We start from the raw sequence: 15,429 nt of genomic DNA, 5'->3' as shown, positions 1-15,429 counted from the left end.
GAATGTAGGAGATGTTTACAATGCTCGACGCGAACGACTTGGCAACATCCTAATCTTAGATATTTCTTCTAACGTTACTCAGCATCTTAAGCATTACCGATCTAATCGCAAGCGTTATTCGTCTTCTCAAGTCAACAAAGTCGAGGGGTATTTTTAACATAACCTCATAAGAAGAAGTCTAATAGCATCAGATCAGGAGATCGTGCTGGCCATTTCATCAATCCTCGTTTCCCTATTTACAGATTTGAAAGTATTCGGTTGAGGCACTGCCAAACATTGATTTGGTAATAATATCGTGCTCCATCTTGCTGAAAGTATATCATATTCGCTGGAACTAGAAGTACTAAATAAATTTACTCGTAGCAAGTCCATTTTTAATTAAAACTGACTTTACCCAATGACTTCTTCGCATGTCTTTACTTTAATATTACAAAAAAAAAGTTTTAAAAAGTGACTCGTTGGGCTTATCAGCCGGTGGTCTTTGTAGGATTTCGCACATGTAGTTTTGGATAGGCATATAAAAGGATAGTATCTAGATGTTCTTCCTTAAGTGGTTTTTATTGTTATGCATACATATTATCTTATCCTGGGGAGTTTTCCACCTTGGCTGTACCTCCAATTGTCATAAATTTTACGATTTATTACACAGATTATAGCATTATATATTTTAAGGCTTTCTTTGTCCAAATTTTTAGCAATATTTTGTTTTTTTGTAAATCTGTCCCCTACAAGAACTTCTTTGGTCTATCTCTTTCATATTTTCATGGTGTGAAAAAACTATATACTTTTCTTTTCACCTTTATATTTTCTTGAACTTCTTTTAACCGTCTCCAGCTCCTCTAGTTTTCTAGCTTGTTTTTCTACTATTTTGACCTGCATAAACCTTGTAACATTCACCATTTGATTGTTTGTAACCCTATCTGATATTTTGGTTTCGTTGCTTACTTACTAAGACATAAATCTGAATTCCATATTTCGCTGTTTTATTGGCTAAAAGTCCATAAATGCTTGCATTTCCTCGTAGTCAACAGCAGGACAATACCTAGGGCCACACTCTCATCATATCTAGTTTTAGATTTGTATATTTTACAAAATTTTTGATCATAGCATCCGAGAAAGACAATTTCCAGCATTCTAATATAGTTTGGGGCCTTTTGCTTTTGCTTTTACGTAATTCGTAATTTGTTTCAACCATGGTGTTTTATCTTTGCCATAAAATCTTGGAAAACCATCATCTTTGTCGGTTTCTTCCATGGCATCTCCAGTAGCACTGGGTATATCTTGTGTGGACTGCTCAGAATCTGTATTGTGGATACTGTGTTACAATCTAATGGTGTCACATTACTGTCTATCTCTTCATACCATTTTAGTAACTGGTTCTCCATTTTCTTGTCCATATTTACCTGCAATAAAAACGGTGCAAGTGATGGAAGGGTAATTGAGTCGTAGGCCTGTTTAAATCTATTAACCTCAATGTCGTATGATCACTATTTGTTTAGAATTTGTTTTACTGTGAATAGCTGGTTTATTATCGAAAAAACGGTTTGATATTCTCCCTCTGTTGTCTAGTCCGGTTTATTATTCAGTTAAAGAGAGAAAATATGTTTATTAAAAGGTTTTCCAAGTATTTTCCGTTTCGTTACGTGTGAAAGAAGTAGTTCTTTAGTATCGTTCGTACCTTTAAATCATTACAGGCAATTCATAGGTGTATTTTTAGTTGACAAACACGATTAATGTGCCCACTGCTTAAAAAGAAAAATTTAAATTGCAAATATTTATTTCGCCTTACATGAAACCTAAAAATAACTTTAAACCATTTTAAAACTTAATTTTAAGGCACAATTTTTCACGGTATTATATAATCCAATGTAATTTATGTCTAAACAAGTAGTTTATGTTCTATCAAACGCAGAATTTGCAATTAATCATCCAGTTATATTATATCTATTTTTGATAACTCGTTCATGGTTATTCCTGTACCCAATTAAAAATTTGCCGATAAAAACAAATAAAAATTATCATCTTAATTAGCACCAAAAAGTGAAACGTAATGCCGCCGAATAACAATCATTGAAATTAACACGTTCGTAACCCATTGTTTAAACTTTTTAAAAGATAAATCTGCAAAAAATGTTACCATAAAATGAATAATATAGGAATATAGGCAAACAAGAATTCCTTGTCTTAATTTAATTTTTACCATTACCAAATAATCTCCAATGGGAAGGTCACGTGGTCGATAGACCCCGTCCATTAAAAAGAGATGCAAGGACCGCTCGCATGTTTTTCTGTGTCGCACTGGGGGAATGGGTTAAGATTGCAGCTCGCTGTCTAGGTATTATATGTCTATGATCCAGTCAAATCACACCTAACCTAAAATGAATCAGGAGATCAGAACTAATGAATCAGAGGATAAGTTTAGCAGATGAACAACAGGTTTTCGTATTAGAAGATCGTGTACAGATGCAATATTCGTCATAAAGCAAAATACAGAGAAATCACTAGAGTATAATAGACCAGCATTTATGTGTCTGATTGACTTAAAGAAAGCATTATACAGAAGATGTAATCCATCTTCTGTATAATAGAGAAATTCCCCTAAATATTATAAAAACTATTGAAAACATCTACAAAAACAACAAAATGGAAGTCAGAATAGATGGACAAGTTACAGAACCTATAGGAAGCGGCAGCTGAATAAGACAGAGAGACTTATTGAGCCCCATGCTCTTCAATTTATTCATGGATAAATCATCAAAAGCGTTAACAAAGGAAGAGAATACATAATGGAGAACAAAAAAAGTGAAAATACTCTGTTACGCAGACGACGCAATATTGATAGCCCAAGATGAAGATAGTCTGCAAAGATTGGTCTACAGATTTAAAATAAGAGCAAACTAATTAATATGACAACCTCATCTCCGAAAACTAAAACAATAGTAATCAGCAAAGAACCAATCAAATGTACAATAGAAATTGATCGCATCAGTATTAAACAAGTATTGGAAGTAAAATACCTTGGAATTATACTGTCCAGCTATGGAGACCTGGACAAAGAAGTGAGAGATCAAACACAAAAAGCAAATAGACTGGCAGGATGCCTTAATAACACTATATGGCGAAACAGACACATTAACACTAAGATGAAGTCAAGAATTAGTAAGGCCAGTGTAAGACCAATAATGACATATGTCTCAGAAACAATACCCGATACAGCCACAGCATAAAGGCTACTGAAAACGGCAGAGATGAGAGTACTGAGAAGAATTACAGAAAATACGCTGAGAGATCGAAAGAGAAGTGAAGACATTAGAAGACAATGTAACTTACAGTGTATAATTGAATGGACACTAAATAGAAAAAAGAATGGGAATAACCACACAAGCAGAATGGGGGAGACCCGTGTCATCAAAATAGCAAAAGATGTCACCAATCAGCAGAAGTATCGGACGGCCACGTAAAAGATGGAGTGATAACCTTCCATAGAGGTATTAATTCACCAATGAACAAGCAGAATTGCTTATAAAGAAGAAACTACTACTATTAAAAAAAAATACCTCCAATTTTTAATCCAGTCGTGTTAATAAAAACAAATTTCGTCTACAAATTTTAATTTAAAAAAGCTGATTTTTATATACCTTGATGAAAAACTTTTTTTGTATTTAGCAAAATCCACTACACTTATCAATCAAGAACTTGTTAGCAAACTTGAAGGGGATAAAGTATGTCTTTCCGATATTAGTGGTTTTTCGATTTTCCGCCCTATTGGTGCGAATATAGGTCAAGTTTTTTCCGATGTTTTTTGAAGTAAAATCCATATAAGAGAATAGTTAACGAACTTTTTTTAGACTTTTCCTATCGTTTCTCCTTAGGTTGTATATTTTTAATATTCATTACATTATTTACGTAAGAATAATGTACTTTTTAAGAACGAATAATCTCTATCATATATCGTATATGTAAAAATACCCTGAAATTTTTATTAAGAGAGCTAAGCTTCTGACCATTTACAAACCATGTTTGAGTTGGTAAAAAACAAAGTTTCATGAGTCCAATTTTATAAAATTTTGATATATATTTGTCGTTTATATGTTTCTTCTTCTTACCCTTCTGTCGTCCATGTTTTGACATAGGCCTCTTCCAACTCCTTCTATCGGTCTCTATCCTGAGCAACATATTTCCAATTTGTTCTAGATAGATATATTCCTGGATTTGTTCTATCTCACTGCCATTTATAGTTATACGTCTGGGGTCATCTGTGTGTCATTATTTTTATTTTTTTCATATTCATTTTTAGGCCGACGTATTGGGAGCTGGCTGCTAGTTCCCCCATCATAATTTGTTTTATATGTTTAGTCTACTAGAAATTAAATGTTCTATTTGAAATACTCGGTGATTTTGTATTAAATCTGTAAGTTTGTTTCAAATTCAAGTAAGTCCAAACGTAGTTTTCGATCAAATATCATAATCGTTTCACCGTTTAGAGTGCCTTGTTTGGTATCTAAACGAAAATGTTTTATTCGAGTTTCTATCAAAATTTAATAAAAAATGGAGACAATTAATTATTGTGAATTCATGATATGTAAAGAAAAGCAATAACATAGCATTCAAGGTAATGAAAACTGAAAACGGACAACCTGATAGTACACCTAACAATAAAAAGAGGTAGAGCCGTACCAGCCATATGAGCCTTTATGTGATATTCTTACAGTTTTTTGTAGGTATTTTGCTCCAGGCTTACAAGTTAAAACTGGATTTCAAATAAATTGCAATGTGCAAAGTTGATTTCTATATTTTTTTTTTCAAAAGATTTTATAACATTGTATCAAAAATCGAACATATTGTAAGGTTGCCGGTGGTAGGTTCTTTTCAATGCTAAGTAATTAAGGAATAAACACACATCTTACTAAGCTGCGATGCAGTTTTTTCTATTTCTTTGATTCCTTTCTTTAATCGAAAAGTAAAAGTACATTCTGGCAATCACACGCGAGTTGCTAACTCAGCACTCTTGCCTCAAGAAGTGGGACACTTCACTTTTACAAAATAATTATCTGAACCCAGTTAAGTAAATATTAAGTAATATTTGATGTTATTTCTCAACAAATCTCAGTAATTACTCTCATCACATCACAAGATGTAGCCAATGTGTAATGCAATCCTGTTATTATAAAATCAAATATAAAAAATTCAAAATTTAATTGACTTGTACTTTGCTGGTATGCTGTACACAATCAACAGGACCATATACAAACACTTCCGCAGCCTGTAAATTTTGCAAACCAATCTCTTACGTAAGTAGTCTATGGAAAATGGTGTAGATACTACACAACTTTTGTAACTATTAGACTAATACTTAATCACATAAGAACCCTTAATTTCCAGCAAACAGCTACAATATCTTTTAAACAGTTTTTCATAACAAACAAATTCTTTTAAGGATCTCATTAGAATTTCGTTTCCCGTATTTTAAACATATTCCACATAATTTATATAGTAATATTGAATTTTCAATCATATTGATAAATCTGTGTCAATACATCAAATACGAATTCTAACACGCGATAACGACATAAACGTCGGTTTACATGCTCAGATAATTATACAATACTACAGTATGGTTTTATTAAAAAAGTTTCGTGCACTATTTTCCACTGTAAAACAGTTTTTCTTTGAAGTATTTTTTATATCTTTAAATGATCTTTTATATCTTCCTACGTAAAAATAATCGCATAACAGAAGTCAGCAACAGATACTGACTAGCTCTTAACATAAAGAAAACCAAATGTATGACAATTAGTAAAAAAACAATACTAAACGCTCAACTTACAATCAACCAACAGAATATCGAAAGAGTCGAGCAATATACATATCTAGGCACCAATTTAAATAGCCAATGGGACCACTCAACAGAAATTAAACAGCGAATAATAAAAGCAAAAGCAGCATTCGTTAGAATGAGAACCATTTTCAACAGTCGAGACATATCATTAAAAACAAAATGCCGTCTATTGAACTGCTACATATTCACAGTTCTGCTCTACGGAATGGAAGCATGGACACTGACTGTTGCATCTATGAATCGGCTCGAAGCTTTCGAGATGTGGTGTTATAGGCGCATCTTACGTATATCCTGGGTTGACAGAGTTACTAATGTGGAGGTCCTGCGTAGAATGGGGAAAGAATGTGAAATTCTCATGACCGTCAAAACTAAAAAGTTGGAATATCTAGGACATGTAATGAGAAATCCAGAACGTTACGGCCTTCTCCAGCTGATTCTCCAAGGGAAAGTGAATGGTAAGAGAGGACCGGGAAGAAGACGCATTTCCTGGCTTCAAAATTTGCGAAAGTGGTATAACACGACTACCACTGAACTGTTCCGCGCTGCAATAAATAAAGTAAAGATAGCCGTGATGATCGCCAACATCCGAAACGGATAGGCACTTTAAGAAGAAGAACGTAAAAATAGTTTTAATTGTTACTCGCAAATATGTTGCAGTAAACTTGGTGTTTGGTCCATACGGCTATCAAACTGTTAATTTTTATTTTTCCTTTATATTTTTGGGTTTCATGGTTTTAATGCATATTTTTTTGTTTTTAGACGAAAGAGAAAGCGTCCAAAAGAAAACGTTCCAAAAATGGGTGAACTCACACTTGGTCCGAGTGAACGCTCGTATCTCAGACCTCTACATCGACATGAGAGACGGCAAGAACTTAATAAAACTCCTAGAAGTACTGTCCGGAGAACGACTGCCTCGTCCTACGAAAGGAAAAATGCGTATCCACTGCCTAGAAAACGTAGACAAAGCGTTACAGTTCCTAAGAGAACAGCGCGTTCATTTAGAAAATATGGGATCCCACGATATAGTAGACGGAAATCCCCGCCTCTCCTTGGGTCTAATATGGACCATTATCCTTCGCTTCCAAATTCAAGACATCACAATAGAAGAAACTGATAATCAAGAAACTAAATCTGCTAAGGACGCACTTCTGTTGTGGTGTCAAATGAAGACTGCAGGTTATAATAATGTTAACGTTAGAAACTTTACAACATCTTGGCGTGACGGTCTTGCTTTTAACGCTCTTATTCACAAGCATCGTCCAGATCTTATTCATTTCGAAAAGTTGTCCAAATCTAGCCCCATCCATAACCTCAATAATGCTTTTAATGTAGCTGAAGACAAACTAGGCCTCACAAAATTATTAGATGCTGAAGACGTTTTTGTAGAACAACCAGACGAAAAATCCATAATCACTTACGTAGTTACTTACTATCACTACTTCAGTAAGATGAAGCAAGAGACCGTACAAGGAAAACGTATTGGTAAAGTAGTAGGTATAGCTATGGAGAACGAACGAATGATCAAAGAATACGAATCACTAACAAGCGATTTGCTTGCATGGATCGAAGCAACAATAGTAGCTCTAGGTGATAGAAATTTCGCTAATAGTTTAGCTGGCGTTCAAGCTCAACTAGGCCAATTCAATAACTACCGTATTGTAGAGAAACCACCAAAGTTCGTCGAGAAAGGTAACTTAGAAATTTTGCTCTTTACACTCCAATCAAAAATGAGAGCAAACAATCAACGACCTTACACTCCTAAAGAAGGTAAAATGATATCAGATATCAACAGAGCTTGGGAAAGATTAGAAAAATCCGAACACGAAAGAGAACTGGCGTTGAGAGAAGAACTTATCCGCCAAGAAAAACTTGAACAACTAGCTGCCAGATTTAACCGAAAGGCAAGCATGAGAGAAACTTGGTTAAGCGAAAATCAAAGGCTGGTATCGCAAGATAACTTCGGTCAAGAATTGGCAGCCGTCGAAGCTGCAGCCAAGAAACATGAAGCTATTGAAACTGACATATTTGCATATGAAGAAAGAGTCCAAGCTGTTGTATCAGTAGCTGGAGAATTAGAAGCTGAAAATTACCACGATATGGAAAGAATTAATGCTAGAAAAGAAAACGTTCTTAGACTATGGAATTACTTATTGGAATTGCTTAAAGCACGTAGAATTCGTCTAGATATATCACTTCAATTACAACAGAACTTCCAGGAAATGCTACACATTCTAGATGCCATGGAGGAATTGAAACAACGTCTCCTTACCGACGATTACGGTAAACATTTGATGGGCGTGGAAGACTTACTTCAAAAACACAATCTACTTGAAGCTGACATTAACATTCTCGGCGATAGAGTAAAAGCAGTCGCTAGTCAGTCACAGAGATTCGTCGATATTGAAAACGAAGAAGGATATAGACCATGCGATCCTGCCTTAGTATTAGAACGTGTCCAACAATTAGAAGAAGCTTACGCGCAGTTAGTAAGACTTGCCGTTGAAAGAAGAACCCGCCTTGAAGAAAGTAAGAAATTGTGGCAGTTCTATTGGGATATGGCTGATGAAGATAACTGGATTAAAGAAAAGGAACAAATTGTTTCTACATCAGATATTGGTCATGACCTTACTACAGTCAACCTACTCCTTAGCAAACACAAGATCCTTGAAAATGAACTGTCTGCTCATGAGTCGCAGTTAGAGGCGGCCCTCGGTGTTGGCGAAGAACTCATCAACGGAGGCCACTTTGGTGCAGAAAAGATCCAAGAAAGGCTAAATGAAATCCGTGACGCGTGGAAGCATCTTCTAGATTTAGCAGCTTACCGTAGAAAGCGATTAGAAGAAGCTGTAGATTATCACCAACTGTTCGCTGATGCTGATGATATTGATATTTGGATGTTAGATACCTTACGACTAGTATCTAGTGAAGATGTTGGACAAAATGAAGGTAACGCACAATCTCTGCTCAAGAAACACAAGGATGTTACCGAAGAACTTAAGAACTATGTTAGTGTCATTGACGCCCTACACCAACAAGCAGAAGCTTTGGGACCAGAAGTAGCTAACTCACCAGAAGTCAATAAAAGACTTGCTTCCATCGACAACCGATACAAAGAATTATTAGAATTGGCCAAACTTAGAAAGCAACGCTTGCTTGATGCTCTTTCACTATACAAACTTCTTTCAGAAAGTGATGGAGTTGAGCAATGGATCAATGAAAAGGATCGTATGTTACAGACCATGATTCCTGCTAGAGATATTGAAGATGTTGAAATTATGAAACATCGTTATGACGGTTTCGAGAAAGAAATGAACAGTAATGCTTCCCGCGTAGCTGTAGTCAACCAATTAGCACGTCAATTATTACACGTTGAGCATCCCAATTCAGAAGAAATCACTGCCAGGCAAAATCACCTTAACCAGAAATGGGCCGAATTACGAGAAAAAGCAGAAGCTAAAAAAGAAGAACTTAACTCTGCTCATGGCGTTCAAACTTTCCACATCGAATGCCGCGAAACTACAACTTGGATTGAAGACAAAGTTAGAATACTACAAACAACAGACAGTTTGGAAATGGATCTTACAGGTATTATGACTCTTCAACGTCGTCTCTCAGGAATGGAAAGAGATTTGGCAGCTATTCAAGCTAAACTCACTGCACTTCAAAAAGAAGCTGATAGTATCGCTGATGAACATCCCGAAGAAGCAGCTGTTATTAGGGAACGTATTACTCAAATTCAGGTCATTTGGGAGACATTGACTCAAATGTTGAAAGAAAGAGACTCGAAACTTGAAGAAGCTGGTGATCTTCACAGATTCCTTCGTGATTTGGATCACTTCCAAGCTTGGCTTAGCAAAACTCAAACAGATATCGCTTCTGAAGATACTCCAAGCTCCCTTTCTGAAGCTGAGAAACTACTTTCTCAACACCAAGCTATTAAAGAAGAGATTGACAACTACACATCTGATTACACGAAAATGATGGAGTATGGAGAGAGAATTACAGCAGAGCCAACTACTCAAGACGATCCACAGTATATGTTCTTGAGAGAACGTCTAAAGGCATTGAAAGACGGATGGGACGAAATTCATCAAATGTGGGAGAACAGACAGCAGCTACTTTCTCAATCACTCAGTTTGCAATTACTCGACAGAGATGCCAGACAAGCCGAAGTTATCCTCAACCAACAAGAACACACTTTGGCGAAAGATGAGAGTCCAACAACATTGGAACAAGCTGAGAATTCACTCAAACGCCACGAAGCATTCCTCGCTACCATGGAAGCTAATGATGACAAAATCAATGGCGTTGTAGAATTCTCAAGAAGATTGGGCGATGAAGGGCACTTTGCTGGAGATAAGATCACTAAAAGAGCTGACAATATTGATGAACGTAGAATGGCCAACAGAGAGAAAGCTCAAGCGCTCCTGGAAAGACTTAGAGATCAATTGGAGCTACATCAATTCTTACGAGATTGCGATGAATTGGGCGAATGGATTCAAGAAAAACACATTACAGCTCAAGACGAAACCTACAGATCAGCCAAGACTGTTCACTCGAAATGGACAAGGCATCAAGCTTTCGAAGCCGAGATTGGTGCTAACAAAGAACGCCTCCATAACCTCCAAAAAGCTGCCGAAGAATTGGCTAAAGAAAAACCAGAATATGCTAGTCACATTCAACCAAAGATCGAAGATATGGTAGATCAGTTCGATGTATTGGAGCAAACGACGAAAGAGAAGGGCGAACGCCTCTTTGACGCTAACCGCGAAGTACTTATCCACCAAACTTGCGATGATATCGATTCGTGGATGAACGATCTCGAAAAACAAATCGAAAGCGACGATACTGGTGCCGATTTGGCCTCTGTCAACATTCTCATGCAAAAACAACAGGTACGTACTTAATGCCAATGTTTCCTAAAAATATATGCGAATTTCAACAGTTTTGTATGCTTCCTATTTTAATTTTCGCTTCTCGACTAATATTTTTTTTTCTTTTGGTTATTTATTTTATGATTATGCCAAAAAAACGATAAATTTATAAAGTTAACTTCGATTGCGGTAATCTTATATCCAATTTAGCCAATATTTCTCGTGCTTTTTATCGTTCGTTACATGACGACTTACGGGACATTATTCGTTCTGGGCAGCTGAGGGCTGAAGACTTTTGATTTACCAATTTCTCTGGCCTATCCGTTTTGGATTGTAATTGAGTATTTTTGGTTAGTCTTTCGTTTTACATTCTGTGAATGTTTTATCCATTTATCTTTATAGTAGTTTTTTTCATTTAGATTTCTTTGTTTGCTATGCCCATTTCATTCTAGGTGGCGACTTTAAGCCTATTCAGGTATACCAAATCGTTTGCCCATGAAGGCTTTGTATAGTTCCGTCTTCTGTTCGCGATGTTTGGGCCTCTTAGTTTGTCTGATTTTTCTGTTGGTGTTTTATCCTTAATTTATTCCAGTTTTTAGGCCCTGGAACCTCGCATTTCATCTTCTTTCGTCTGCTACATAACGCACACCCATTGTACCCCCTACATCTAGTAGTTGCACCCCATGGGATAGAGCAATCACTGCTCTACATCGCTATCTCTTTTTATTTACTTGTATTTACATGTAGTGGTATTTCTCTAAACTTAATTAAACTAAAAAAAAACTAACATTTTCTAGATGATCGAGACCCAAATGGCCGTCAAAGCCCGCCAAGTTGGAGAACTCGAGAAACAAACCAAGCATTTGGAGACTGCTGCTCCCGAAAAAGACATGGAAGAAATCAAAGTCAAGAAGAAGAAGGTGGAACAACGTTTCGCACAACTCAAAGAACCGCTTATCGAAAGACAGAGGGTGTTGGAAAAGAAGAAGGAAGCTTTACAATTCAGGCGAGACGTCGAGGACGAGCTTTTGTGGATCGCCGAAAAGATGCCGCAGGCTTTGTCTACAGAATACGGAAACAGTCTTTTCCAGGTGCATATGTTAGAGAAAAAGAATCAATCTTTACAGACAGAAGTAGATAATCACGAACCTAGGATCAATACAGTTTGTAATAATGGACAGAAACTAATAGATGAAGGTTAGTTTGAATATAATATTATATTACTTAAAAAATACTGATTTTCCACGAAATTTCCAAGACTCTACAAACTTATCTATTTCCAAAACTCGTCTTTTACTTTTATACTACTAATAAATTTTATTTTTAGGTCATGAAGACTCAGGAGAATTCAGCAGACTAATAAATGAACTTCACAAAGCGTGGCAAGAACTCAAAGAAACCATCGAGAAGCGCAGAGAGAACCTGCTTAGAAACGAAAGAGCCCAACAATACCTGTTCGACGCCAACGAGGCCGAGAGCTGGATGAGCGAACAAGAACTTTACATGATGGTGGAAGACCGAGGCAAAGACGAAACATCGGCGCGTAACTGCATGAAGAAACACGAAAGTCTTGAAGCTGCAGTAGAAGCTTACGCGGATACGATCAGATCTCTTGGAGAAACTGTACGAGCTTTAGCTGCCGAAGGCCACCCACTCGCCGAGCAAGTAGCTGTCAAACAGTCACAGTTAGACAAATTGTATGCCGGCCTCAAGGATTTGGCGGGAGAAAGAAGAGCCAAATTAGACGAAGCATTACAACTATTCTTACTCAACAGAGATGTAGGAGATTTGGAGCAATGGATAGCAGATAGAGAGGTAGTAGCGTCTTCCCACGAATTAGGCCAAGACTATGATCATGTAACTTTGCTTTGGGAACGCTTTAAGGAGTTCGCACATGACACTGAAGCAATAGGAAGCGAGAGAGTCGCGGCCGTTAATGATGTCGCCGATCAGTTAATAGCTGCAGGTCATTCGGATTCTGCATTGATAGCAGAATGGAAGGATGGTTTGAACGAGGCTTGGCAAGACCTACTCGAGTTAATCGAAACTAGGACACAGATGTTGGCTGCATCTAGAGAATTACACAAGTTCTTCCATGATTGCAAGGATGTACTCAGCAGAATAGTGGAAAAACAGGTATAATTTTATTGTTTATTAATAGATCTTTAAGTATAATATTGATTCAACATAAAACTTCGATTTTAGTTCAAATTATTCATTATTTAAAATATTCGTCATGTATAAAAACATTGATTTTCTATTGACTTGATTGTATTTATAGGTATCCATGTCTGATGAATTGGGAAGGGATGCGGGAGCTGTCAATGCCCTTCAACGTAAACACCAGAACTTCCTTCAAGACCTACAAACGCTCCAATCGCACGTCCAACAAATTCAGGAAGAATCTGCTAAACTTCAGGCCAGCTATGCCGGTGATAGAGCTAAAGAAATCACCAACAGGGAACAGGAAGTTGTAGCAGCATGGGCAGCCTTGCAGATCGCTTGCGATCAGAGACACGGCAAGTTGAGCGATACTGGTGATCTGTTTAAATTCTTCAACTTGGTACGAACATTAATGCAGTGGATGGATGAATGGACGCGGCAGATGAACACAAGCGAGAAACCGAGAGACGTCAGTGGTGTTGAATTGTTGATGAACAACCATCAAACACTTAAGGCTGAAATCGAAGCCAGAGAAGACAACTTTACGGCTTGTATTTCTTTAGGAAAGGAGTTGTTGAGCCGCAATCACTATGCAAGTTCTGATATTAAGGATAAATTGGTCGCGTTGACGAATCAAAGGAATGCTGTACTGCAGAGGTGGGAAGAAAGGTAGCGTTTGTTTTTATTATACTTTCAAATTTAAAATATAAACTCGTAAATATAAATAATTCGGTTAGTATAGCGAGAATATTTTCTATTTACTCCAACATAGATGTTTCTACCCCAGGTCTTAGTCCAATCCAAGATATATCTTTCCTTATATTTTTGTTACGAATATTATCAATTATATATAAAAACATTCTTCTACTGTAGCTGTGTAAAAACATAAAAGTCATCTTGTATTGTAAGATTAAAACACAAATAACTATAACATTAGTTGCTAAACTTATAATCAAAAAGATAAGTCTCAAAACTAGTGTGGTACAGAAATATTTTTGGAAAAACACAAATTCGGAAGGCGGAAAGCCTTTGTCCCAAATTTTTGTCATTTTTTGGTCATTGTTGAATTTAAATAGGCAAGCAATTACTGCCCTCTTCACAAATTATCCTTTTCAGCGTCCTCCTACTGAATTAAAAAACTGAAATTTTGTCTTCCAACCTCCTCTTGATTATTGGTATTAGTTGGAGGTGCATCCACCGGTGCCAGAGCTATGTCGAAATATTAGAATTGTTAAAATTATTTCTTAGATAAATAATACTTTTTGTAAGACGAACACCAGAAATTAAAATTAAAATATATGACTATATTTTAAATTATGTAGAATCGATTTTTTATTATAGGTTTAATGCTGTTATGTGTGTTGTCAAAAATCTTATCTTGATTATTATGCAGTTAAACACTACCCATGGTAGTGTGGCCATGATACCATTATGGCATTACAGCAGCTAATAAAAGAAATATGGACACAGAAATCCCTCCCCTAAACTTGTGGGGAATACTTTGCACCATAAACAAAAAAGCAGATATCTTTGAATGCTCTAACCACAGAGAAATTACGCTTCTAAATGCAGCGTAAATATTTTTCACAGTACTATATCATCGTATGGCACCATATGCAGAACGGATAGTAGGAAAACACCAGGCTGGTTTAAGAGGTGGTAAATCGACAATTCATAGATTGCAACCCTGAAACAAATTTTCGAAAAAACACTGGAATATGGCATTGATACTCATCACCATGATATTTATAGACTACAAAGCAGCTTACGACTCTGTGAATAGAAGAGAAATGTTCAAAGCAATGAAAGAGCTAGGAATACCAAATCAATTGGTAAATTTAACAAAACTAACTCTTGAAAAAGTTGAACGTAGAGTACGAATTCAGGGGGAACTGTCTGAACCTTTTAAAACAAATAACGGGCTGCGTCAGGCAGACCCTCTGTCCTGTATAATGTTCAATCTTACCCTGGAAAAAGTAATACGTATGTCGCAAATCACAACCACTGGTTCAATATATAATAAATCATTGCAAATCCTGGCCTATGCTGATGATATCAATATTGTTGGGAAAACGGAAAACGCTGTACGAGAGGCGTATGTAGCATTAAAAGAATCAGCTACAAAAATGGGTTTAATAATAAACACCAACAAAACGAAGTATATGAAAATAAGCAAGCAACCACAAATACTACAACCACTTGTTATAGAATACAACGTCATCGAAGCCGTGAACGAATTCGTATACCTGGGAGCGCTCAGGTATATTTTGACAAAACTATAAATTTAAACTTACATCATTTAGTAAGCAATATGTCCCCCTTTTACCCGTTTTGGCATATTATCTACTACCTTCTGACAGTTCCCAGATATCCTTTCACCTCGAAACCAAACCAAAACTGTTAAAGAATCGCTCCCCATCTTTGGGGCTGACATTTTTGGAGTTCTGTGTCCAAACGTGAAGCCGAACAACTAGTCCAGGACAGGGAAATCGTGAAAAAACTGTAAAGGCCTGATGGTGTCACCACATCCCAAAAGGGATTAGGACTGAGGAG

The 15,429-nt window shown here is 36.5% G+C and overlaps 1 protein-coding gene across 9 annotated transcripts in view; it reads left to right on the top strand.

Annotated features, from left to right (window-relative positions):
* The window catches only part of beta-Spec (spectrin beta chain), a 105,613-nt gene that overhangs the window by 52,889 nt on the left and 37,295 nt on the right, over nt 1-15,429 (top strand). For all 9 annotated transcript variants that reach the window (XM_072527419.1, XM_072527418.1, XM_072527415.1 and 6 more), the window contains 4 exons: nt 6,599-10,734; nt 11,511-11,910; nt 12,041-12,849; nt 12,995-13,545. In XM_072527419.1, coding sequence (XP_072383520.1) covers nt 6,599-10,734; nt 11,511-11,910; nt 12,041-12,849; nt 12,995-13,545 — 5,896 coding nt within the window. The remainder of the gene's footprint in view (nt 1-6,598; nt 10,735-11,510; nt 11,911-12,040; nt 12,850-12,994; nt 13,546-15,429) is intronic.

The sequence above is a fragment of the Diabrotica undecimpunctata genome, chromosome 3 (assembly GCF_040954645.1).
Source record: "Diabrotica undecimpunctata isolate CICGRU chromosome 3, icDiaUnde3, whole genome shotgun sequence".
Lineage (NCBI taxonomy): Eukaryota > Metazoa > Arthropoda > Insecta > Coleoptera > Chrysomelidae > Diabrotica > Diabrotica undecimpunctata.
This window is presented reverse-complemented; position numbering and strand designations above follow the sequence as displayed.